The sequence below is a fragment of the Leptosomus discolor genome, chromosome 6 (genome assembly GCF_034619465.1).
Source record: "Leptosomus discolor isolate bLepDis1 chromosome 6, bLepDis1.hap2, whole genome shotgun sequence".
Taxonomy (NCBI): Eukaryota; Metazoa; Chordata; class Aves; order Leptosomiformes; family Leptosomidae; genus Leptosomus; species Leptosomus discolor.
The window spans coordinates 5,125,134-5,152,891 of record NC_141396.1 but is presented as its reverse complement, the minus strand read 5'-3'; the positions used below and the strand labels follow the sequence as shown (position 1 = coordinate 5,152,891).

Here is a 27,758-nt window from a genome sequence, read left to right as displayed (position 1 = left end):
CCCACCCGCTCCCCGCGGCGAGCCGAGAGCAGCCTCCCCCGCCGAGGCGCTCCCCCCCGGCCCCCCGCCCCTCCCGTCAAGCGGAGGCCCCAGCGGGACCCGCCGCGGTCCGCCGTATCACGGCTGGTGCCGCTGCACCGCGAGGGTGGGGGGGGTGCGAGGGGCGGCGGGAACACAGCGCTACTCACCACCGCCACCGCCCCGCTCCGCGGCCGCCGCCCGCCTGCTCCGCCGCCGCCGCCATATTTGTTGTGCCTCCCGCGGCCCGGCCCGGCCCACCGCAGCCTCGCGAGACCGCGCCGGGAGGAGGGGGGCGTGGCCCACCGGGGGCCGCGCTGCGCGCGCACCGGCGGGCGGGAAAGGCGGGCGGTGGCTCTGGCGTAGCGCGGGGCGGGGTACGGGCCGGGCCGGGCTGGGCCAGGCCGCGGCGGGCGGGCGGGCGGCATCATGGCGGCGGCGGCGGGTGGTTGGCTGAGGAGCTGCGCGAAGGTGAAAGCGGGGCGGGCCGCCTCTGCTACCGGCGTCCCCCGGTGTCTTTCGAGCCTTGCGGGTGCTGCGGCCGCGCTCGTTGCCAGGGCGACGCCGGGGGCTCCGTGCGCGGGGGCGGGGAGGGGGGCGTCATCCCGCCTCGCCTCTCGCCTCCTCTCACCGGTTGAGGCTACCGAGGGGCCGCGACGCTGCCGGGGAGGCCCCCGTCGGTCCCTTAGGCGGCTCTCCGGTCCCGCCGGAGGGAAGGGGGAGCCGCGATCCGCCCGCGTTCGCCACGGGCTTGCGGCCTGTGGGGGGGGGGGGGGGGGCGGGCCGAGGGCGGCTCCGGGGGCGCGGCCGCCACCGCCGCCGCCGCCGCGGGGTTCCCCGGGGAGCCGCTGGCTGGGGCCGGCGGGGTGCGGGGTCTGCTCGGCCGGTGCCGGTGCAGGTCTGCGGGGGGTGAGGGCGGGTCTGGAAAGCCCTCTCCTGTCTGTGGGGGGGGTGTTTATGGAGGGGTGGTACTGGGTGACTTGGTGCTTAAAACCAGTTCTCGCAAGTCTCGTGGGACGGTTTGTAGCTGGAGCGGCCCGGGGCTGGGGTGGCTGTGGGGAGGCAGCGCAGTGCCAGCAGCAGAGGTGCTTTGGTGTCTCCAAAGAGGCTTGGGGCACTCGGGGGGGGGGGGGGGGGGGGTCAAAAAGCAAAGGGAACAAGCAGAAAACATGGTTTTGTGACACATACGTGGTTTTAGTGGGCAGGGTGAGAAGACGTGGTGGCCTGGGACCTTCTCGTGGCAGCTTGTGGGTGCGTTGGGACGATTGGAATAAAGAAAACCAACGCCATGAATGAGGGCAAGGGAGCTTCATGTGCTGGAGCTTCTCTGGTGAGAAGTAGGAGCTGTCTGGAGGCCAGCTAGGACAGATACAGGAGTGGAAGTTGACAAGGAAAGCAAAGTGAGCTTAGGAAAATATATTGCTTTGGCCTTTTTTTGATGTATATCTTAATGCTGCTGCCAGGTCCACCAGCATTACAATCTCATATTAGATTGTAAAACAAACAGAAGGAAAACAAAAAACCTGATCTTTAAAGGGCCAAGGTGGAGGTGAGAATTGAGATAAACAGAAAAATCAATGTTATCAGCAACCCAGAAACCAATTTTCAAATACATGTGTTTAGTAGGCCAAGCAGTCTGACTCTTGTAGCAGTGTAAATCATTACCTTACCTACAGAAAAAGAGGGGAAAAAAACCCCAGGGAAGCAGTATCAAAGCATTTGAGTAACATACATGCACTTTAAATAAGTATCCAAAAGTTAGTAATACCATATGTCTGCACAATTCCTGAGAATAAACATGTAAACAGTGATGTAGTGACTTGATTTTTTTTTTTTTTTTTTAAATCTAAATGTTGAAGTAAAACATCATTTCTACACTGTGCCATTACTCCGGCACACCTAGGGATTGCTGCTCTCTATGTGGGTGTTGCCAGTGTAGGTCCCATCCCTTGGGGCCGCCCTGGTTTTAAGACTTTTCAAGGTAACCTTGTTAGGAATATTCCTTTCGTCCCGTAGCGCCATCTCAGTCGGGTATCAAGCGTTTGTCAAACCGTGTCTCATACACATGCTAAGGGCTGCCTTTGTTTCTCCTTTCTCTGCCACTCTTAAGTGGGCTGGTTGCAGTGGAAGACCCTCCAAGTGAGAGCTCTGGGGAGGGAGGGTCGGTGGGTGAAGGGAGAGTTCCTGTGAGTCCTCACTTTCTCAGAGCCTTTGGCCTTGTTGCCCAGAGCTGGCCGGCTGTAACGGCTGTAACCTGTAACAACACCGAGCCGTTTACTGCGCTTCGAAGCTTCAACTTGCTAGCCAGGCTTTCGGCGGGTCGCCCCTGCCGATACAGCCCCGTGCACTTGTGCTTGACCTCGCTGAACTGCTTTTAATCCAGTTTGTCCAGCTTCCCGTTTTCGTAAAAGCACAGGAGAAAAACGTGGGTGTTTTCTCTGCTCTACAATATCTGCGCTTCCCACTTTGCGTGGAGCAGAGTCCACTGCTTGTTTAGTGATGCGTTCACCCACGTGGTCAGTAATTCCACATCCAAGTGTCAGGTGCCATCAAACGAAAGTAGAGGTAATCCCAGAGTGCTGCCAGTTGTTTCAACAGTGCTGGCGTATTGCCTACTGAGCCTACCTACTTGCAGCTTTCCAAAAAGTTCTGTATTCTTAAAAAAGGCACTGTGCATTTTTCCTGGGTTATGCCACCATGAAAGAAAAAAGCTCTTTTCTTTGCACTTGGGAACAGAGTAGGGGAAGAAGCAGGAGGTGTGATTTGTAATCCTGTAACTGCTCAGGAAGCATACTGTGTTAAATATATATGTGTGTGTGTGTGTGTGTGTGTAAGGTTTTTCCTCCTCAGACCTTGCTAAGCGTATGGACTTACACAGGTGGATGTTTAATAGTCTGGCACATCGGGGTGCTGAGTGACCCTGCCATAGCTGGGTGTTCTGCAAATAATCCATTCCTGACTGACAGCATCCAGAACGTGGGTGCCTTGGATTTTATCTCTATTGAAGCAACTCCTTTGTTTTTCTGTGACTCCAGTAACTTAGTCTTTGTTTGAAAGTGTTGCAGCTATTGCTGATCATCCAAACTTCGTATTCATGGATCAGCCCACTAGTCAGTGTTTGTTTTATGTGACCAGGGGTGCTGAATGTGAACGAACCTTGAATGTTCACAGCAATATTTGTTTTCTGTATTACCGCTCCTTACTGTTGTTTTTGTCATGCATGACTGGATGTGCTAAAGTCAGAGTTTCCTTACCGTAATAGATCTACACATCTTGTCTCTAAGACAAAAAAGAGTCCCTAGTTCTATTTTACATCAGTTCTTCAGCCAGGGAGATGACAAGCGTTGAAAGCCAACATAAAAGGGAGTCAGTTATTAGAAGGATCAAAGGAATTTTTACTTCTTGACCCCCAAAGTTTCTGCCATTTCTTGGGGAATGCTGCTGTCGCAGTGTGCGTTGCAAAACGCGTTGTGTGAGCTGAATAGCCGTCTGGTTGCGGCACGGTCAGTCGGTCTGCTCGCTGCGGGGTTAAGAGTGTGTGCTGGCAAAAATGTATGTTGGCAGGCAGGTGCTCATAAATATGGTATTTTTATGGCACGGCTGTGTCTCTGTCAGCAGTTGCCTTCACAAGACGTTAATATGTCCACACTTTAGACTGACGTGGCAAAAGTGACGGACAACTGTAGCAAAGATCTGATCTGTGGACATTAGCCATGGCGTCAGGTGGGTTTGGGGAGCTGTGAGAGCAAAGCCGTTTTTCTGTCTTGCCTCTTTTGAGATCAGTCAGTTGAACTGAGCTTCATGGTGAATATTGCTTTTCAGGAATATATTTTTGCAGCAGTTTGGCTACTGTTTGTCTGTTACTTTTTGAGCCACATCATGTTTATTATGGTAAATTTTTTAAAAATCTGAAGAAATTATTCTGTGGTTAGAAAGTACATCAGCTTTCAAACCAAACGTGTTCCTTCCTAACACTTGCCCTTACCTACTTGAGTAAGTCTTTGAACACTAAGTATAGTTCTCCAAAACTAATGACCTGTCACGTTAGCTGTGGCCACCCACCTGACAATCACTGTGTGGAGCTCCCAAAAGCCACTGTCTGTTCTGTTCATTTTTGAGACTTTTGCCACGTATCATAGAGTCATAGAATCACAGGATGGTTTGGGTTGGAAGGGATCCTAAAGACCACCCAGTTCCAACCCTCTGCCATGGGCAGGGACACCTCCCACTAGACCAGGTTGCCCACAGTCCCATCCAACCTGGTCTTGAACGCTGCCAAGGATGGAGCATGTGCTGAACACCGTTCCCCTATAGTAAAACACTCTGTGATACCTCCACTCTCTTGGTTGGGTAACCAGTGCTACTTGATAACATTCGAAGTTGTATGCCATGGATGAATTGGGAAAGGATAAGCATAAATTACTCAGTTTTAGTTCCTTCCTGTACTTTTTTAATACATCTACCAAATAAGACACAGTAATTATTCATTACCTAGTACTATCAGCATGGTAACTGTTGGATTTAAACGAACTCCATAGAACTGAACTACACAGAAACACTCAAATGCCAAGGCTTTGTCTATAAATGTGCTCACTGAAAATCGTGAGGTGATGGATAAGAACTCAGTTTGAATACAAAAACCCACAGTGCTGTTAAAGTTATGCCCTTTCAGAGCAAAATACCAATAATCCAGATGAAGTACTATCAGATTGCTTTAGGAGCGAGGGTTGCTGGCCCCTAGAAAATCAGGGAGAAAGCCAAGTCTGTTGTTAAAATTGGCTGGTCTTCTGTCTTATTTTTCTTTGTCTTTTTTTCTATGTCTTATTTTATATTTCCTCTTATATTTGTGAATGAAGAGATTAATTCTGTCAAAATATACGCTTACAACTGCTGCAGCAGACTTACAAAATCATCTATAAAGACAAATACTATTAGCAGGGTTTATTTGCTGTAAACACTAAAATGGACTAAAACTAATGCTTGTGAATACTTTGTAAAATAACATTGTGTTAGCAAACTTCCAGAAAGAAAATTGTTTGGGGTTAAAAGAAGAATAATTAAAGGACATTTACTTTTAGGACACTGCGGCGGGAGCGGGTTATATCTTCTCAAAACTCTTCAGACTAGACATTGAATGTAAATTACATTTCCTATTTCGTTACTGAGTAAAAACACTGGGTAAAATTGTGTATTGCTCTCTGTCTACAAGTACGAATTCTCTTAACTGTTGCGTGTTCTGTATTCCTTGTCAACAGCTGAAAAGAAATTTGCCAGCATACTTGGCTCCTTGGAGGTCTTCTCCATGTGCCTTTAGGTCCTCCAAATCGGAACTGATGCCAAACCTAGCCAGTGAAGGAGTCGTCTGTGCTCCGCTTCAAACGTTCACTGAAGAGGAGACAATGCTGAAAAATATGGGTACCTGTCATCTGTGTGGTTCAAATTCAGAAATGCCCAACTAGAAGGGAAACTTTAGCTTTAAAATTTCTTTTTGTTATTTAGTTCCAGTTAAATGTTGAGATTATTGTGGGGGATTGCGCTCAATCTTAAAACTGCTTCAGTTCACAGAAGAAAAACGTAACGTGCTTTTTCCATGTTGCCACAGCACAGCTCCACGTACCACAGTGCAGTTTACTCTGCATAAATAAACATAAACTGTTTAAAACTGTTGCTGGTGCAGAGGTGAAGTTGCCTGGCAGTGACTCGTGCCCTTTCTGAGGTGTTTAGCTCAGCTGCACCAGCTGGTGTGCAGAGACTTCAGGTACACCCAGAACGGTGACAGATGTGATGCAGGTGCCTGCCACGCAGCCCGGCGTGGGTGAAGGAGACAGCGTTTCAGAAGGGATCCTCAGAGCAAAGGTGAAAGAGTGAGGACCTGCCCATCTGGGAGAGAGCTTCTGATGAAACAGAAACAGTCTTACAGGATAGCTGCAAGTTTAATTTATAAGGAAATACGATACAGCTCACCGAATAAGGGATGTAGTCGAAATATTTTCTACAAGTTTTTTGCTCAACCAGTGTTACATAGGTGTTTGCTTTCAAAGTTTCTGAATTTATAGGGAGTGTTTGTTTCAGTTCAGAGAGTTGTAGCTGAGTTCAAAAAGCAATTATAATTGAGCCTGGTGGCACATCGCCTTGTGTCACTTGGGCAACTTTTTGTCCTTTTATTAAGCCAGGGAATACCTGCATAACCTGTCACATTACTGTTAGATTGGTCTTCAAGGAGAGTGTTAGAATACTTACACGCTTGCTTTTTTCTCTTCATTACAGTGACAAAATTTGCTCAGGAACGAGTTGCCCCTTTCGTGCAAAAAATGGATGAGAATTCAGAAATGGAAGACTCTGTAATACAAGGATTGTTTGAACAAGGGGTCTGCACACTTTTACTTAATCTTTTATTCAGAAAGTGATGTCATTTTGTGAATCTCTAGCTGTGCACTTTTCAGTTTTCAGATTAAAAGATGAGGGATATAATTCAAATGAACTAATGAATCATTATAAATTTTGGATTTATCAACAGCAAGATGACTTCATCTTCTTTTCTACTGCATTATCACTTTCCATCTTTTATTGTAATATTCTTTCCACCTCTCCCTCTCCCATACTGCATTCTTCATCTTATCTTGAGTTCCTTGTCTTCCCCCTGCACTTTTTTTTTTTTTTAAATCACAGGATGGTTTGGGTTGGAAGGGACCTTAAAGACCATCCAGTTCCAACCCCCTGCCATGGGCAGGGACACCTCCCACCAGACCAGGTTGCTCCAAGCCCCATCCAGCCTGGCCTTGAGCGCTGCCAGGGAGGGGGCAGCCACAGCTTCTCTGGGCAACCTGTGCCAGTGCCTCACCACCCGCACAGTGAAGAGTTTCTTCCCAATACCTAATCCAAATCTCCCCTCTTTCAGTTTGAATTGGATAAGCATGATTGGGTAGAATGCTAGAACCAGCATGACTGATCAGTGTTGCTGGCAAAGGGTATCAGGAGTCCTTGATGTCCTTACTGGCCAACCACCAGGACTTGTGTGGCAGATACCTCTTGATCATTCCTGCCTTCAAGTTTAGCTTTTCCTGCTCTCAAACCTAAAGCTTGTCTGTGTTTAGAATGACATTTTATACAATGACAACTCTAGATATTAGACTTCTGTTGAAATTGCAGTTGTTCTGGGAAATGTAGTCGAATTAGGGTGATGATTGGCCTGTATACTGCATGTTAGTTGTCTCTTGCATTAATTGACTATCAACTCCTGTGAAGGACTGTTAGTTTGTTAAGGGTATTGAAGGAAAACAGGTCTTTGGGGAAGGATCTGGAAATATATTCATTCTAATCTCTTAAGTATCAGCTTGGACTAACAAGTGGTTGACAGGAACCAACAGATTGGTCTGTTTGCATCTTTTACATTGCAGCTGATGGGTATTGAGCTTGGGGAAGAATATGGAGGAACTGGAGCTTCATTTTTTTCAACCATATTGGTGGTAGAAGAATTGGCCAAAGTTGATCCAGCTGTAGCTCTTCTATGTGAACTCCAAAATACACTAATAATTAAGTTGTTTACCACATACGGAACAGAAGAACAAAAGAGAACTTACTTGCCCAGAGTCGCTAAAGATACAGTGAGTCAAATTCTCACTTTACTAAACTATAACAGAATTTTTAATAGTTAAGTAATGTTAGTGGGGTGGGTTTTTTCAGTAACAAAATGGGTGGCTGCAGCACTGGAAAAATACGTGTGAACTTGGAAACACTGGTTAGAGCTGAGATCTGTGGTGACATAGATACATCCTGTCATACCAGTAGCTGAGAGGTAAAAGTGGAAAGGCACTCAGTAGTTTCATTAAAATTTAATTCACTGTGGAAAAGAATTTAAAGCAGTTGACTTGGAGAGACATGTAATTACACAGTGTTTCTGTTCTTAATCTCCATATCTGAAACTTACTTTGAGGCAATAGGTTAAAATGTTTGAATTTAAGAGACTTGTGCTTGTTTATATTCGTTGCAGAATTTGTTGTATGTTGTGCCTGTATGTGGAGTAAAAATTAAGATTCATTTTTCCCTTCAATTGACAGATAGGCAGTTTCTGTCTTTCGGAGGCTGGATCTGGCAGTGACGCGTTTTCTTTGAAGACTCGGGCTGAAAAGAAAGGAGACTACTATGTTATCAATGGCTCGAAGATGTGGATTAGCTTAGCAGAACATGCAGGAGTTTTCTTTGTGATGGCAAATACAGACCCATCCTTAGTAAGTTGCTAAAGAACAGTTGCATTTCTGTGACAGCTGATGATATATGAAGCTGTAGATTTTATATGAATAACCTGATGTTAAAGGTTAATATTCTTTGAACCTTTTCTGAGCTGACAGCAAACCTTTAAAAATATTTCCCAACAAAAATTGAGACCTTGCTGAGCAATTTAATAAATTCCTCCCACCACGGTAAATAAAAATGTCAGAATCATAATTGCTCAGGAGAAGAGCACAGCATGCATCGGTATTATTTTGGGTAACAAAAGAACAGGTATAGCCTAAGTCTTTCCAACCCTTCTGGCTTGACTGACAAGTTGCTATTGTTAAAAGGCAAAATGGAGCTTAAGCTACATGCACTGGCAAACTAACAGCATAGTATGTTCAGGTGAAAAATACATTGCTGAATATGCACTTTTCAAGTTTTGTCATCAGTTTAGGTACAGCTAGTAGATTCAGCAAAGTCAACTGAAGGCTTTAAGATGTACTGTACCAATACGGTAGAGTGATGATCAAATACAAAACTAAATTGGTTAAAACTTTTACTTTTAAACTTCTTCCAGTATCTCTTTCTTAAAAGTTTAACTGAAATATATTTATTTTTAAAATTAAATTTCGGGTTTTGGCTAAATAAGAAGAGGGGTTTTTCTTTCATTATATTGAACAGTTGGACATTGTGTCGCTTTCTGAATTTTTACCCATTTCTTCACAAGCTGGTGGGTGATTTGAGTAGTCCATACAATGAAAATATATTTGATGAGCCAGTTTCTACTTTAACTGCTGTGCATTGCTGTATAATCTGGAGTGGTTTCTGTATTCCTGTAACGTTTTAAAAATGTATAATTTGTTGTCTGCTTAAAGTTAGAAATTTGCTTTTGAATATTCAAGAAGGAGATTAAAAGTCAATGCTGCTCAAAGATTAAATAACAGTTGACAGACCAGTGTAGAGCTGTGTGCTGAGATGTACACTCTGCACTAGCAGCTCCCATTTGGTGAGGTGGGCTGACACTGCGGTGAGATTGAAACAGCAGCCTCCTTCAATGAGAGGCATCTCTTCCAGAAGAACCGCAGGACTTCTCCTGCCTCTCAGTGTCACCATCGTAGTGAGGGGAGGTGCTGTGGACATTGGGGACAGGAAGAGATGGAAACGTGGCCAGGAACACCTTGCACTTCTGTCTCGTGGACCTTGTAGTACGTTGTGTAAGAGACGCTGCTGCGGTTCTGGCTGGGGGCAATGCTGAGGGAGCAAGAAGGAGTGGTGGAAAGGAGAGAGAGCTGGGAATACGAATTACCTGTTGGGAAAAAGAGAAGGTGACAGCTATCAGGAATCATCGTTCTGTTCTTCAAGAATCTAGTTTAAGACTTCAAAGGTGCGAAGATTGTAAAGCCTCTATGTAGAAGAGGCCAGAATTTATCTTGGCTCTACAACCTACGTGTTGTCACGTGCATTATTTAGCGTTGGTCCAGGCCAGGATCTAAATACCCGATCGACTTTTGGAGCTTTTTGTTAACAACCATCACAATGATTTCAGAGTACATTCCCGCTGCCTCTCCGAAGTGAAAAGACCGAGATATCCATGTTCTGCAAACGGGAATCGCAAGGAGAACGTGTGCACCAGTTGTGGGTGTTAGATCAGTCCGTTGTTTGGCTGTGACCTGTGTTCCAACAGCGAGCAGTAACTTCGCTGCACAGCGGTAACTTGCTTTCCCAGTGATTCCCAGTATAGACAGGCATTGCAGTCCTGTCCGTTTCATTTACATAATACCAGTCCCATGTCTTACCAAGAGAACTTTTAAGGTTGTTCTGATTGTATTTTCCACGCGGAATATTTTAATAGAAAGGTATACCCTGGCCTTTGTTAAACCATAATTAGGAGATGTAGAGGGAACAGGTGGTGCTGCCAGTGTTATATTTCATAATATAGTATTAAGCAGTTCTGAAACTTCAGTACTATATTTAGACCAGCATTTGGTGATATTAGTATAAAGAACAGTTCTTGATTAATTTTTAATTCATCCTAGGGATACAGGGGAATTACGTGCTTCATAGTAGATCGCAACACAGAGGGACTACGTGTAGAGAAGAAGGAGGATAAGCTTGGAATCAGAGCATCTTCTACCTGCCCAGTAACACTTGAAAACGTTAAGGTGTTGTAAGTTGTTTAGCTATTGAAGTGTAATTTGTGTATAATTGGAGCTTGACCACATCTAAGGAAAGAACGTTAACTAAATTCCCAATTTTTTTTTTTTCCTTGGACATACCGATTGTTTGGCATATTTTAACTTTTTCCTCCCTGTTCTTTCACAAAAGCATTGAGGGGGGTTGGGTTTCTTAAATTTTGATCCAGTTTTTCTCAATCATCAGTTTATAATCACGTGTATCACGGAATGTTCTAATCAGATATTCTGGGAATCAGGTGCTTGGTTTTTGCCTTCACTTATGGGGAACGTTAAATCAGACACATACACTGATTCACCTGTGAACCCTACTAGCAATTGCAAAGCAGAATAGAACAGGAATAATCAAGTGGTTTTATTCTTTAGGTTCCTGAGACCAATATCCTGGGACAAGTTGGGCAAGGCTATAAGTACGCAATTGGCATGCTGAATACCGGCAGAATAGGTATTGCCGCCCAGGTGGGTAATTTTGTTTAGTACTGAGTACAACCAGTCTATAACTTTGAATTTGGATTGACACTTACGAAATATATAAAGTTAATAAGAATAAACTATTTAGAAAATTCTTTATTAAAAACTAAATTGCCACTAGGTGTCACTATTCCTGTGTCTAAGTTACAGTAAAATACTGAAACAACTGTAAATGGTAAAATTCTCCTTCGGTAACTTAAGCAATAGATTTAGAAAACATAAAAGGCAATTAGTTTGTCTTTGGTGGTTAACATATTGCTGCTGAAATATATCGACATTTTTGTCTTCCTTCATGCAAATTTATTTTACAAAGAAACGTAGCTTTGGAAGATACAACACACTGAAGTGTATAATATTAGTGCTTCTGACTGTGATTGTGTGGGATTGCCAAATGTGACCTTAAGCTAACTGACGTTTTCCCAACAACTTATTTTTAAAACTCAGCTTATTTTTAGAATAAGAAATATGATTTTTCTTAATAGCAAAAGCGTCCTAGTTCATTGTGTTTGAAAATGACACCTTATGGCGTCTTAGGGGAAAGTATTTGCTGACCTCGGAGTTACTTCAAAATGTTGTATTTTGTTGTAAACTCAGTTCATGTCTCAGATTGCTGCTGATTTCAGTGGAAATTAGGTTCAGCCCTGTAATAAAATGACTTATGACAAGCTTTTATATTTTTAATTACTTTTGAAAGTAATCTTTTATTTTTTTCCTACTTTGTTGTGGATGTAGTTGTATGGGGTGTAATACAGCTGTACTACCAACTCCCTTAGCTTTTGCCTTAGTTTGCAGACAGACCAGAAGTAATCATGCTTATGAAATTTAGACTTTCCACATGGCAGTATACTATGCTGCTAAATGGGTTGGCTTTTCCATCATTTCTAAAGATTAGCTGTGATTACACTTCGTCTGATAACGGCATGTAAAAACTAGGCCTGTGGGCCCCGTTGTTCCCAGAGATATAAATAATATAGAGGCTCTGGCAGTAAAACACATGGTCTGGATTTTACTCCTAATTACTCCAAGTTACACTATAACCTAATTAAAAGTTAAGGTCAGGTAGTTGTTATATCTTAGTTACTACATTCTTGGCACCTTCAAATGAAGAGAAATGTACCTGAATGGACAAGAACAGCAGTTCCAAAGCCCTGTAGTATTGAATTTAGTTTTGCAGTAGTAATAGTTTTAAAAGATAATGAATGTCTTATAAAACGTAATAGTGGCTGTCAAAACAGTTTCAGATAGTTTTAGTGCAAGGTAGCTGCCCTGCATTGTTACAGGTGCTGAAGTTGATATACTTGGTTCATCTGTATGAGTTTAGATGAGGAGGCAACAAACCTGGTAATACAGCTGATGAGCAACAGTCTGCGTTATGTTCTTCTGTTATCTTCCCACATACTCATTTTCCTCTGTGTTGTGGGGATTTTTCTAGAATCTTAAATGATTAAGGAGTAGATGCCTGAACCCAGTTAGAGGCATGTTTTTATCTTCTTGGGGCCCTTGGCTTTCAGCTTAATATGTGGATCTATCAAAAAAAAACCCCATACGTTCTTCTACATCATTAAAAGTAGCGTGACTGAGCTGCTTGATGGGACAGCTGACTGCCACGTTGTAGTATCCCGTCTTGACTTAGAAAAGTTTTACGAGATTCCAGTTTTACCATACGTCACGGAGGCACCCGCAAAACAGAGAGGGCAGTCCCTCAAAACATGCTGAGGAACCAAAGCAAACCACAAGCCCAGGTGCCAGGTGGAGGCACCCGCCAAGCAAAGAGAGCAGCCACTGAAAATGAAGGTTTGTTCCAACCAAAAATTAGCCAGCACTCCGATGGAGCAAAGTAAATCACAAGTTTGGATGTCAGGTGGGAATATAATGCCACCCAACTTGACTTAAGAATTCCTACATGACGTGAATAGGCCTTTTAGAAAGGTGATCCCAAATGTGCAGCCGCTCACTCACGAAAGGGGGGAAAACCTCCCACTCAAGGGTACCCAGAAAATGGAATCACTCACCCAAAAGGGGTGAGGGCTCACTGAAGGGGAGAGTCCCCGACCACAGACCCGCCGCTCTGAGGAGAACCGGCTCCCGTCGGCTCTCGGTGGGGCTCCATTTCTGCCCCAGTCGAGTGTGACCTGTGGTCAGTTCTGATTAGCTGGAGGCAAGTGCACACACCGGCCAGGTGAGCGCCTGAAGCAAAGCAACCAGGTTTTAACAGCCCCAAAACCCCGGTCTTTGTCGGGTCTTTGGCAGGGCGGGTGCATCTGCCACGCCGTATTCTGTTACCTTGCTTTTTGATAGTTCTTCGTGCCGTTTATTCCCCCCCTCCTTTTTTTTTTTACTTGTTTGATGCTTCCCCTACTCTAATTTCCTATCTTTGTTTTTCCTAGGAAAGAAACTAGGTAGAAGGAATGCGTTCAGATGGATGTAGTTACATAACAAAACCAACTCATTTACTAATAGCTATATATTCCAGTATATATGAAAGGCAGGGTCCTTTCTTTACTATCTTGTTTGGAATGGAATACACTTCTCAAAAAAGGCAAAACTAGGTTACTTTCCAGATTTCGTGATGTTTCTTTAGGCTAATAAATCCGACACTAGGGTAGAAGCAAGCGACTTCTCTATAAATGCTCATGTGTAGTTCTCCCATGTGTTACCCTCCAAGACAACGATTGTGTTTTGCTGTCTTTGCTGCTGAGTGAAGAGAGTGTGTGAAAAAGACGGTGGGTTTTCTAGAATTGTTCTGTTAAGTTGGGCTTTTTCTAGAAAATGCTGGACAAATGTTATCTCTCCTTCCACTGTACTAATTTTCTACCTTCTGAAATAAATTGCTAATTCTGAGTCTAGTGTTTTCTATAAAATGAGAAATTGTTTTTATTATGAAAATAGTTTTGAATAATCATTCAAATGATTTTTCCTTTAATAGTGTAATGTAGATCTATAGATCTTTAGTTTACAGACATTTTCCTGCGTAATTAAGAATTTTGCCAGAAACACTTAATATATGTGCAACCACATTTGACCCATAACTTCCGTTCAAAAACCAGTGATAGTGTTTTTCACAAATATTTTGCCTTTAGTAAGAAAGTTTCTTTCAGGAATGGAGTAGTATGGAGTAGGCTTGTTCCTCAAAGTTTGGGGGTTTTTTTTGTCCTAACTCATCTCAATGTGTCTTATTTGTTGCAGATGTTAGGACTGGCACAGGGATGTTTTGACCATACGATTCCCTATACAAAGGAGAGAGTCCAGTTTGGGAAAAGCGTATTTGATTTCCAGGTGAATTAATGAATTAATTCATTATTAGTGAATACATGGGGAGTTTGATCCAAGAGAGTAGTAGTTACCCCAGCAGATGAAGTCCATAAAATAAGCAATCGGATTTGCATAGTTCGTGCTTCGCCTTGTTGCATGTCTCTGCTTCTCAATACTTGAAAAGAATTTTTCAAGAGAATTTCAGAGGAGCATTCATCTGCCTTGTAAAATATGTACATTCGGTGCTCTGTGCCTTTGCAGGTACCGTATAAATCGTTTAACACTTCAAAACGTTGTTGATGTAACTCCTTTTCCTTGACAGTATGTTTGCTGCCTTTCAAAATAATACACATGGAACTCCTTTCTCTTCTGATTTTAATATCACAGTATGTTGAATGTGTTCCAGTTTTTATACCCCTTCATGAAGTGTAGGGGAAGGCCTTTTTCTGGAGACACTAGAAATTATAAAAAGATGAGGGAAACGGATTGAATTATTAGATTTCCTGTGTTATACAACGACATTCAGTTTTCATGATAATCTCTGTATCTTAAAACAAAAAAGACTTTGTTGCAAAAATGATGTATAGTTTAATAAGGAAGATATATAATTGAAATTACTATAGTAATTTTCTTGGTAAAGGAAACCTACATCTCAGATGAAGGGAAGGAACATTAGTACTACTCATAATTTATACAAATTCTAGGAAGCACCCACAGATACCTAGGAAATTATTGGAACTGCGTCTTTTGAATGGGAAATGGACTTTATAATTGCCGAATCATTTTGTTATTTTGACCTGCATATATATTTTTGCAAATTTTAGGGAGCAGTGTTAATGTTCTAATAAGATGAAAGATTTCATTGTGGTTTAGGAGCAAATTAGACAACTAAATGTTCATCTTCAGTCATCATAACGTTTGGGTCTCCTTAAATAAACCTATTCGTCCGTAATACCTGTCATTCAGAGGTGAGCTCCTTCACCTTTTTCATTCCCTTTGAATCCGTTCATCAGTCCCATTCTCTAGACTTTTTATGCTGCTCTGAACTCTTGTCTCATGGTTATGGAACATGGGAAGAAGTGGTTGTCACCTTGCTAGTTCTCCCCCTTCTTTAAGAGGTACTTTTTTCAAGTTTTTCTCAGTTCAGGTCACAGCTTTGACCTGCCTGTATCTCTGTGGTGCTGAGGAAAACGTTAAGATTTGGCTGAAATGTTCCTTGATATTCATGGGTGCAGATAGGTTCATGTTGGTCCAGCCAGTCCGGCAAGAAATTCCCCCATACTCGTGAATCCAAGAAGAGGGAAGGAGAAAATAGGAGTGCAGTTCCTAAAAAGACTTTGGTGGCCCAGAGGTTTTCCCAACTTCAGTGTGGGTAGATGCAGAAGCATGCGGAATTACTAGTCCATCTGGCTTTTGTATTTTTATTTTAGAGTGTAGGCGTGTTCCTTGGTGGAAAGAATGGTTCTTGCTAGACATTCCAGTTGAGTACTAGGTACTGCTTCTGTCTGACTTGCGCCGTGCTTCTTGCAGGGGATGCAACACCAGATAGCTCAGGTGGCCACGCAGCTGGAGGCGGCGAGGTTGCTGACCTACAACGCGGCTCGCCTTGCGGAGACAGGCCGGCCGTTCATCAAGGAGGCCAGCATGGCCAAGTACTACGCTGCGGAGGTAACCTGCGGCTTCTTTGATCAGGGGGTTTATTTCACTGCTGTTTAGCAGTTTGTTCTGTTACTGAGCGTACAGCTTTCGATTCATGCTTTGCTGTGAAATCTGTGGATGTTCTTTCACCTTGTTTCTCATTCTCAGTCCATGTGTGGAATGTGAAGTAGGCCACCAAAGCATGAACTGCTCTCGCTCCTACCTAAAATTTTGAAAAAGAAGCCACAGCATTAAAAGAGAAAGTGAATTCGTATTTTCACTCATCTAGAGAGATTTCATTTTCTCAGAATTCTCTTCTTGTGGCTGCAGAAACGACATGGTGAGACTTCATTTGTGACCAGTTTGACTCTGCTGGTCATAACTGCGAGTCTTAATATGATTCAAAACTGGGTTGCTTCTGCCTCTTTGTAACTGCTGGCTTGCATACCACTGCAAGTCTTTTTCACAGTGCAGCATATGAACTATTGCAGCAATGGTGAGTGAATTGTTTACGTCCTCTGGTTCAGAAAAATGTCACTTTTATTCTAAAATAGCTTGCATAAATAAGATAAACAGAAAAATATCAGTCCTTCCTCTTCCCCCTTGTTCTAGTAACTGCTTTCATTGCTGTTCTGTTTTTACTTTAAATAGCTACAAAGAATAAAATTTACTACTACCTGCGTGAAGTGGAATCCTGAAATCGTAACTCTGAAACTCTTCTCGTAGGTTGCCACGCTGACAACTAGTAAATGTATCGAGTGGATGGGTGGCGTTGGGTTCACAAAAAATTACCCAATAGAAAAGTACTATCGTGACTGCAAGATAGGTGAGTGATAGTGTCTTGACAAGTATTTCTTACAGTATTAGTAGTCTTAAAGTTTGGGGATGAATGACTGGCAATTTTTTAAGAGATTTTTTCCGTGAGACTGTAATTAACACTGATTCAAAGGCTCAGATATAAGCAGGTAAAACTTAAGGTATAAATAGGTGTGTATGTAAGGCTGGTTAAAATGTTTAATTAGATACCAATAAAAGACACACACATTGTGTCCCATTCTATTAAAAAAATTCCAGTGGAAAAAATTGAAAATAATTTCTTTGGCTTTGAGATCCAAATCTATGTGGAATTTTATTACCATGACTTCCTCATTTACCAGTCTAAACCTCGGACCTAACGTTTTGACATTTCTGTTATTACTGATAGCATTTGTAAATATGACATTTTTGTTGGTTATTTAGGAATGGCTTTTCAGGAAATCTTATCATTATGTTGTACCAGCAGAAGAGTATTTTAATTCTTGCAGATAATAAAATATGAACATTTCTGTAAATCATAATTCTGTTTCTAGAACTTGCTCAGTGAAGCTTCCCTTCATAATTGTCAGTGTTCTAATGGGACTGCTGGAATGATATCTTGGTCTCTCTTCTTGGTCTCTCTTCATGTACTCACTGTGGGTTTATAGTCTTTTATTTATTTTCTTTTGATTTCAGGTACAATATATGAAGGAACTTCAAATATCCAGTTGAGCACCATCGCAAAAATCTTAGCACAGGAGTACTGAAAGCATAAGGACTTCTTGACTACTGACAGAAATGAGTTCCCTGAACACTCATGGGGAATTACACATTTATTCAGAATTACAAAAATCATTAATGCCATCATAAATAAGAATACATCATCGCAGATTAAATCAGAAGGAAAACCATGAATTCCCCATTTCAGGAGAGTGAGTGTGTAATTCATGTGAAATCATGAATTCCACGTTCAAATCCTACTCCTAGGTTAAACGAATCTCTCTCTGCCCGAGACGTTTCAAAGCTAATACATTGGCTGACATCATGTTGTTGCCTTCCATTATACAAACAGTGTGTCTCCACTTTGAGATTTCAAAGGAAAAACAAAAGAAGCCGAATCCTTGGCTCTCCTGGCCTGAAAGGTTCCGTGAAGCCACCTGGGAGAAAGGACTCTACAAGTGCATGGCATGAAGCTGCTGTTTGTTCGTGATGCCCGTTATTAGCATGGGGTACAGGAGGGGTACGTGGGAAGAGATGGAAGTGGTGGTTTCCTCTCTCCCAGGGGGAGCGATGTCTGTGGCGCTGCCGTAATTGGAGTAATTTTTATAGCAGCCCTTAGTGTGTTCTTAAGTATATCTTGGTAATTAAGCCCTTCCAGCCCAATTTGTAGTACTGAAAGGTGGATAATATCTACCTCCCTTTCCAGCCTTCTCGGCTGTTAAGGGTTTTAATCTAAGAGGCTATTTATAGTTCTCCTTTCATAAAAGGTTGAGTTGAAATCTTTGTGAAATGGGGTTAAAAAAGCTCTAGTAGTTCTGCAAAAAGACAGAGATATAAGCTAGGTAATAGGAGTGCTGTGATACTACCTCACAGTGGCCTTTCCGTGTTCAATGCGGTTTACGAACTTCAATCCGCAGAGCCTTCCTGGGAGTTAGGGAGGGAGTGTTAATTTGCAGCCCAGAAAACTCCCTCGTGGAAGTTTGTGGTTCTCTAGTGAAGTTTTTCTCCTTTTGAGAGAGAAGGAGAGGGGGGTGTTCAGAAGGATTTGCTTTTTTATCCGCCTCTGTTTAGTTTAAAATGTGCTTTGGCCAGGATAGAGTTCATTTTCTTCACAGCCAAATCTACCTGGAGTAAATGTCTTAGAAGATCCTCTAGGTCTGAACTGAAGTGTGATGGGAACCTTACCTTGCCAGACACCATCTTTGCATACATTTGAATGGGCTGATTTGCAGAGAACGGGGGACATCCGGACGCCGTGCCGTAGGTTAATACCCCTAATGCCCACCAACGCACTGCCTCTTGTCACCCTCACTGAGAGTTATCTCAGGTGCCAGGTGTTCTGGAGTCCCACATAACATCCAAGTTCTTCCTCTTGCTCTTTACTAGACATTCTGTTTACAGCAGAAACCTCTTCAGCTGGAGAACTAATTAACTACGAATCAAGAGACGGGAAGCTTAATATGTGAAAAATCATGATAATTGCTGTAATTGGCAATTTGTTTCAAGTGTTTTTGGGAGGGAAGGGTTGGTTTTCTGGTTTTGGCTGACTTAGAGGAATCTCCTTTTTTTAAAGCTTGCTAGTCACTGAAGGTTCACTTCGAGTGGAGCTTAGAACATTACAGGCTGAGACTCCCAAAGGATTTTCTAGCAAAACTAGGGTAAGTGACACTCGCCAAGTATGACTTCGTAAAAGAAGCAGACTGCAGTGCCTTATACAAAGAAACAAGCAAGGAGGAAAAGCACTACTGAAAAGTTTTCTGACTTTCTGTCAGCTTCAAAGGGAAGTAACTACTTTAGTGACTTAGTCCCCCTACATACACACTTTGCCTGTCGATAGGCGAAGAGTTAACGTGGTAATTATCCTTATGCCAATAAAAAAAGCCCTGCCATATCGGTTTGATCAACGGCTTTGAGATTTTCAAAAACACAAGAGTAGGAAGATAGACTAGATGATTTCTGAAGTTTTCTTCTAGCATTATTATCATCATTATTATTATTATCATCATTATTACTGCATTTCAGGTTGTTTGCAGGCTTGCTTTCAGCTGAATTGAAATGGCTGGAGAGATTGTTAGACTAGAGCTAAGACTACAGACACCGCAACAGTTCACTACGGTTATTCAGCTCAACGTAGTGTACCTGCGAGTCTAAAGTGAACCATGCTACAAAATGCTTGAGTTAATGTTGATTAACGTGATGAGTTGTGCTAATGTGAGGCAGTCCCTAGGTGCTGGAGTTTAGCCTGCTTTGCTAACGTAAGTGTCAGCAGAGATCAAATTTTGATTAATTCCTTTTAATAGGTCTCCTCGTTCGAGATACTGTCTTAGCTTTGCTTCTGCAGTTTTGTGTGAGGCTAGGAAATGAGTGGCAATACTTGACTGACTTACAGTGCTAAAAGCAAACCCTTTATGGAGGAAAGTGCAGTGCTCTTTGAAGGACTGTTGAGGGCTGGATAGCCAGGATTATGTAAAAGGACTGTCTCTTTGTCTAGAACAGTGTCAGGTATCCATTTGAAAAAATAACCAGGAAAAACAAAATGATGTGATTTCCTACAGGCTGAACTCGTTTGCCTTAGTCCAGGAAACAACCGAATGGCCTTGTCAGCTACTCAACAAGTCTTCTCAGAAAAGCACAGTCAAGCCTTTAACTAGTGTTACAGCTGTACATATTTCACATGTCTCAGTTCTATATGCTGTATTCTCTACTCAGTAACTTTTGAAAGAAATGTACGTGTCGTATTTGATTTTTATCTACAAAACTCTGTGGAGGAATATGCGCACAAATGGATTATAACCACCGAGTTTCTTTTGCCATTGTTTTAAAAGAGCACATGTCACTGTGGAGAGCGTTGGGTCTTCTGGTCGCTGATTCGGGGAAGAGTTAACTTGTTCCATCCTGACTCCATTGCTGCACTAAATGCAGGTGTTAATTTAGTAAGAAGATGTGCTGTGCCCTTGTCCAGGAGCTGTTCGGAGCTGCCTGTGCTCCCCGCCCCCTCTTCGGTTTGGGACAGGCATTTATGGGTTGTCTGTTGCCCTGGACCAGCATCTTCAGTATCAAACACATCTGGGCTTCCCTGGTTAGGAGAAAAGACCTGTATTGAGAATGTATTAAAAAGTGCCTGAATTTGATATTGGAACTGATAACAATGCTAATCTTACGTGTCGAGTGATTGTCCTCTAATAATTTCTTGTTTAAAATTTTTCCCAGATCCTGCAGTTTTTGTACTGGGAGAGAATGACTATATCATCTGTCAGGTTTCTTTAGTTTTATTCTGGTTTGTGATAAAGCTCTGAGGCAGATTTCACAGGAAGATTTAATCACCACTTGCTTAAATGCTTAAATACAACATTTTATATGATATTTTCTATGCTGTTGTTCTTCCTTGCATGTTTTGTTTTCCCCGTATAAAGATTGTGTTAGAAAAGGCTTATGTGAAATATAAAGTAATTGTTCATTTGGAGCCTTTTGCTATGCAAAGAATTTTCTAATTAAGATGTTACTGCGTTTCCATTTGGAAATCTTTTGGTAAGAGACACATTTCAAGTTCTTCCTATCAAGCGAAGCTGGATTTGAAACACAGTCTGCTTCGAAAGCAGCTGTCTGACTTTCCCGAGCTTGCTTACTGGGTACACGAAAGCTGAAGAAATGTTTTTCCTCAACCCCAGAATGTATTCAGTGTACCAATGTGACAGATCTCCTAAAAGAATTACATGGAAGTGGTTAACAGCTACCACAAATACTTCATAAATATTTACCTGTGGAGTTACCACGGTGCAAACTGTTGGCAGAGGCACAAATCAGGCGAGAGCTGATGGGCAGGTGAGTATGTATTGTACGATTCTCAAAGAATTTTCACACAATTTATGTTGCCTTGCAGTATGGTCATTGCAGAGCGTTTTGCAAGGAGTTATCTTCTCTCAAGTGTAACTCCTTGGTCCAGGTCCAGGTGAGGGGATGTGGCTAGAAGTCTCACTCTCCTGGATTTGACTGGCTAGAGTTACGCCCCGTGGTTGATTGTACACACAGGTGAGAGGAGGAGAGAGTTCTTCACGAGCCCGCACCAGAGACAGTCGAACATCAATGCATAGAGAATCCAGAGGTCCAGGCTAACACACGGGATTTACAATCATCATTTCAGTTAAGATGCCAGTTGCAAAATCAGCTGCTACCATTAACAAAGTCCAGCTTAGCGGCATTGAGGGAATCTCTCATCTGGTACTAGAGACATTATTAAGCTGCTTTGACATCTTGGCGTTTGTTACCCTCTAAAAATACTCTGTTCGTGTGCAGTAACTGTCTCATACGTTAGGTAACTACAACTAGCCAGTGTGTTTCCTAATAGCTTGTTTCATAGATCAGAGCATTCAAGTGTTGGTTCGTGTTGGGATATTAATGTTTGGAAGAACATGCAATGTACAATGTAACGTTGTTTCTGATAATTTTTTAAAAAATAGGTACAGTCTCAACAGGCAGTAATAGCATTTTTATATATTCCTCTGACTTTCAAGGTCTTTTGGATTTCTGAAACTATTCTTCCTCTGTGTGTCTTAGTAGCTGTAGAGCTACTAATACTGCAGGACTATACACATAAAAACATCTCAAGAGGACTTCAGTAAAGATTCAGTAAATGACTGACAGAAAGCTGCGTCTCAATAGCCAAGTAACCAGCACTTTCAGAACTGGATTTATTTAATATACACAATGAGGACTTCTGAAAACGCAGAAAAGTATGTTCTTCAACCATTTTGCAAGGATCTCTGAAGAAAGGAAAGCTATTGCAAGCTGTAACCACTCTCTTACCTAAAGAAATTAGAATAGCAACAGGAAAACCTAAAATACAGCAATAAATCCCCAATTTCCATGTTGATAGTTTGTGTATTTGGGGGTCACCTAAGCAGGAAATTAGCATCTATGGACTGAAATTAAATTCTGCTCTCAAAGCAGCCAGACCTGGAGGTCTTGCAGTCTGTTTGAAGGGTTGCACAAACCATTGTCACAATTCGTGACAGTTTCAAAAACATCTATTGTAAACCGCCAGGTAATGCAGGGCTGGAGTGCTTTGGGTATGTTCAGCAGAGGAGAGGAGTCGACTTGCAGACATCAGCAGGACTTAAAACGAGCTTTGGTTCGTCCCTGATGATGGCTGGAGGGTCACGGTGGGAAAGTGCTCGGTGGGAAGAGCTGAAAGGGAGCGTTAACTGCTTGTTTAGAGCCAAATGCAAGTTGGCAGATCAAGAACTGTCCTAATGTTTTCCAGCTATGAGACAACCTTCTTCCCTAGTGTGGAGAGAACGAAGGGAAGAGCGGAGCTGCACCGTGATGGGTTCATGTTGAGTTTGTATCCCCTGCCTCTCTGGGCCCTGTCAGCTTGATGGATTTGGTTTCGAAAACTTTCTGTCCCGGAGCCTGCAGAAGGACTCTGGTTGGGTCTCCACTTCATGGGGCACAAGAAGCTCCGATACACGCATCCAGAGCTGATGTTCTCCTGGTTGAGGGGTTGGTTCCTGCCTTCTCTTATGAACCTTCACCCAAGACTTAAACAATGACCCCACCCGTCAGAAGAACAGAATAATTTTCTGATCATCCATTTCATCACATTAAGTTTGCTGCAAGTGTCTTGGGTCTTTTTGGCCTGAATTGTTTTCTAGGGCACGTGGCAAGATTTGTCTGTTCACTAATATGCATCCTAAAGATGCAAATTAAATGCAAATTCTTCCATATAACCAGAGCAGTCATGCAGTTTTAATTTGATGCTGTGTGGCTGAGTTTTTCTGCCTTTTTTTAGATGGTACCCAAAGACATGATAATTACATTTTAGAAAGACGCTAGCTTCTCTGGGTATTTTGTTGTTTTTCTGTAGGGAAACAAAAAGTAGAGGATGTGAAAGGTGAAGAGTCCCACAAGCTGCAAACGTTATTTATGCTAAAGAGTGTTAGCTGGGAGACCTTTGTCTATGGAGTCACCATATCATGCACCCAACACCCGCTAAAGGACCAGCTGAAGTGAAAAAGCTGACTTGGAAATGATACTCGGTTGTAGTCACAACGTTTTACTTTTTATTTTTTGCATTTTACCTCATAGACAACAGCCGTGTGTCAGCTCTGCTAAACTGACCTAAAAAGAGTGGAGGAATAAATCAGAAATTAAAGTTAAGTTTCTGGAAATGTAGTTAAATGCTGAAAAGCTCCATAGATCTTGTTTTGTTAATGGAGCTGTTGAAGATACAGTTCGTACGGAGCAAGTGTGGTTTAGTGCAAAAGCTGATGCTGTTCGGTCTAAGAAAGAAAACGTTAAATGTTCTGTTCCTGAGATGGAGGATGTTTACACACCAAACGCAGCATTTGCTCCAGTTGTTCCCATCAGGACTGAGGCAAAGCACTGTTTTCAGCTTTGGTACTTTTTGAACTTTGAAAATGTTTTTTTTTCAAAGTTCCCTATCATGTACTAGAAGATGGTTATATGATATGAAGGCTGTATTTATGTTCATAGTCTTGTTTTCCCCATGTTCAGAGAAAGATTCCTTAAGTTCCACTGTATGAGTTTCACCAAACACGAGCTGTTACACTCCCTTCTTCAATTCCAAGTTACTTGGGTCTCCTCAATGTCTGTCCAGTCAAGCTTTAGAAAGAAAACAATTTTCTCAGTTTAATTGCATCAATGTCTACATCTGATTGATACAGCAGGTTATTTTGCTCGTTGCTTGAATAATCATAGCTAGATTCAGCAAGCTGGTTGTCATAAAATAGACTTGACTGCCATGCAGGATTCACAGTTCCCAAGGTCCAAAGTAAGGTACAGCAATAGGTCTTCCATTTTATGCCAGCAGTATTTGAGCTCTACTGTAGTTTGACTTCAGTGATTCAATTTGCAGAGATAAACAATTCTCTGGAGGTAATATAGCTTGTCGTTATTTAATAATTATTTAAAATGTGCCTTGTTACCCTTGTGTAAGAATCTGGGCCATGAGAGAGTTGTAGTTGTCCTGTAATTCTCAGGGGGTGACACAACACCAGCTTAGAGCACCCGATGATCTGGTGTCTCAGACTATTGTAATTTAATAGCCAGCCTTCTCTCTACTGCTGCTTCTATTTAGAAGTGTCCAAAAATCTTTTTTTATTTTTTTTTTTTAAACTGTAAAAGCCTTCTGGCACTGAATTACATCTATTTCTTGACTGAAACATATCTGCTCTATGCTAACCTCATTATCCAGGAATGATTTCTAGAAGAGGAAGTGAAGAATAATTAAATCATTCCTAACTGAAGGAAATGCTTCGCAGAACTATGCAAATTCCAATTTGGCCAAGATGCTGTGATTTCATATGCTATTTCTGGGAAGGGCAGCGGGAGAAACAGTTATTTTTGGAGTTACGGATAGCCACGTTCTGGCTTCAGTTTCCTCTCTTGCCTCGAGATGTGAGTGCTGGGTCAGCCCTGGTCAGGAGGTGCGTGTCCTGCTGTCCGTGCATGGAAATTAAACCTGGCTGCAGGCGTCCTCTGCTTTGGCTGACGCTTGCCGAGATCCCCCAAGTGGGGGATTTTCCCCGCGTGCAAAATTAGGGCTCAGCCCTCACCCGAAGGAGCGACTTGGGTGCAGTGGTGTGCGGCCCTGGCTGCGCGCACAAAGGTACGAGGGGACGGACCCACGTCTCCCCGCTTCTCGGCCTGCGATACAGTGCCTGGAAAAAAAAAGCAGGGTTACATCCTGGAGTTAAAAAATGAGATTCCCGTGTGTGCGCTCAGCAGGAGTGCCTGGGGGAGCCCGAGGGCTGGGCACAGCCCTCCCAGGGCTCCGGGGCTCACAGCTTTAGATGTTCACATTTTTCCATCTTCAAATCTCACTCTTACAAGGCTTAAGGTAAAGAGAGGGGGAAAAAACCCAACCCACAACTACCTATTTTTACGTGGGAATGTTTGCAAATAAATTAGTGATGGGTAATTGAATTATTAACTGGGAAAAACATCATTAGAGTGCTGGAAGAACGGCTTTTCAGTGTTCTGCAACTTTTGTCTTTCAAGGAATCAAATTGCTAAAATGAGTTACGCACTCAAGAAATCCACTTAGAATTAACAGCATATGTCCCGCTTTTCCAGCTTTTCCTTTAGAAGCTACATATTCTAGTAATGAAGTGTAAATAGCCAACTTCAGTGATTTGCAGAAGGTACCAGCCTTGCGTCTTTTCTAAACTGGTTGATTTATGTGCTGTTTGCTGTTTTTGAGAACACAAAACAATTAATTCATGTGTGAAAAGAACAGTGAATTAATCCTAGAGAGCCCTGGAGCCTTTAAAGACCTGAATCATATGTTGAGCTCGTTTAAAACTTGCATAAGAAATTAATGTAGAATAAAGCCCTTTAATTTGAAAAGTGCATCTATAGTAGGTGTCCCTAGGATATCTTCTGGATCATTATTCAGAAAGGTTAAGGAGGACTTTAGGTTTTTTCTTTCTTTCTTTTTTTTTTATATTCACTATGTATTTTCCAGTTTGCAGCTCAACATGGTGCATTTCAACTTATAAAGAGACAGAGATTTGAAAAAGAAACGGGGAGCTTTTTATTCACCTTCCACTTAATTTCCTTGCTGCCTTGCCAGTCCCAGCTTAATGAATGTAATTGCTACCTTTGATGAAAATACTATTATCAAGATCACACATTACATTGGAAAACAGTTTTTCTTTAAACACAGCTACTGCAGTCTCTAATTATGCATGTAACAAGTGGCTCCCGAACAAAAGAGCATGTTGTCTACAATTGCTAGGAATTGGAGCAAGGCAAATTTGAACAAAGAACAGATTAGATTTGCTCCGTGCTCCACAAAGCCCATTCCCCTGATTAATTTCCTGCAAAAACTAAAACAATTCTCTCTTAAAAGAAACTAACCCTCATCCCCAGAATGATCCATATGCCATTTGTGTCAATCTATATGATGATAATGGCTACAGATTTAAATTATTAACTATTAGATGTAGTAAAATAGGGAAGCTCTTTTATAAACTTACCTTTTCATATGTAAATAAGCAGTACAAGGACTTAAGGAACAAAAAACTGACTTTTCTGTGGAAAGCAGGAGCAAGAAAGCACCCAGTAACTGAAAGTCTGAATTGTGCATGTATAATCCAATTACTTTGTCAGTTTACTCTGCGCTCCGTATTCTACAGCAGGAGTATCAGGTCTCCTAACGCTGTCTTGGGCTTTCCCAGAACGACGTATTTGAGGGCTGCTTCCCTTGTGTGCACCTTGAGGAGAGTTCTTCTGAAAAGGATATCACTTAGTTCTTAAATGGTTTTGGCAACGGGATTTAATGAGTTAAAATCAGAATTGGATACAACATGTTGCTGTTGTTCCATGGAAAAGCAGGTAGACACTGGAAAAATTTTGAATTAGTATTTGGCCGCTGATAAAATCCTGCGATATGGATTGAATTGGGGTTTGTGTTACTAATACAGGGAATTAGTCACAGCAATTTAAAACATAGTGTTATTTTTCGTTCTTATTTGTGTTGGTCTAGGATCTCCAGCTGTGACCCATTGTACAAGACACAAATAAACCCCAGTTATCTGCGTAAAATTAAAGGGGAAAAAAATGAACTTCTGACTCAAAGTGTTTCCAAGCTGGGTCGGGATTGGATGTGGACTCATGTAAACCAGCGTCTGGATTATTTTGAAGTAAAATTGGTGAGCAGAAGCAGTGTACTGGTGAAAAAGCATCCCTGGCCCTGCGTCCTCTCGCTGGCTGTAGTGCAAACGCTGTGTTCCTGCGCGGAAAGTCAGATTAGTCCCTAAGAACTGGTCCCGCAGCTGCAGGGATTGGGGCTGTCTGCTCGGCTCGGCTCTGCCAGGCTGAATGCAAAGCCCCTTTGCGCGTGATGCACACTGCAGGCCTCGGCTCGGTGAGGCTGGCCTTCAGGTTTGAATGGTGTCCTCTCCCCCACCGTAAGCTCTGCCTGGCTTGGCCACAGACACCGGCCTGTGTGAAGTCTTCCAGTGGCCAAAGCCTTCAGTGCCGTCAATGCACAGCGACGTCTACTCATGGACTCACTGGTGCTGAAACAGGCAAAACTAAACGTATTCTCTGTCATCAGCCTACCAAAGAGATGAGCTGTTGAGTCCTCCAAATAGTCCTGAAATACAGTGAACTCCATCTTAACAGGGTTGGTTTTCAATCTTGACATTCAGATTTCCAAGCAAGACGCTGCTGAGAAAACTCCAGGCTTCAGAGATACCGCCTGCACTCCCAGTCCCTTTCCATAAAGCAACGTCTCTTCATCCACGATGCATTTTCATGACCGCATAGCTATGTGTCAGCTCCACCCCTGCACTGCTCTGTGAGGTCTGGTTTAGGTCTCACAGACCGAGTGACTCCGGGCTGTAGTGTTATGCTTGGAAAGGCGACGCTCCCCATGCCGGGAATGACAATATTATGCAGCGTAACACAGGACCACAAGCTGCAGCAGAAGAG

General features: G+C 42.6%; 1 protein-coding gene across 1 annotated transcript; it reads left to right on the top strand.

Annotated features, from left to right (window-relative positions):
• The first annotated feature begins 447 nt into the window (after positions 1-447).
• On the top strand, positions 448-17,495 carry ACADSB (acyl-CoA dehydrogenase short/branched chain). Its single transcript, XM_086466647.1, has 11 exons — positions 448-489; positions 5,274-5,433; positions 6,286-6,386; positions 7,416-7,622; positions 8,076-8,246; positions 10,269-10,394; positions 10,791-10,883; positions 14,082-14,171; positions 15,678-15,815; positions 16,512-16,611; positions 17,277-17,495. Exons 1-11 carry the CDS (start codon positions 448-450, stop codon positions 17,345-17,347), a joined length of 1,299 nt encoding a protein of 432 aa, XP_086322773.1. The 3' UTR covers positions 17,348-17,495.
• Positions 17,496-27,758: the final 10,263 nt, after the last annotated feature.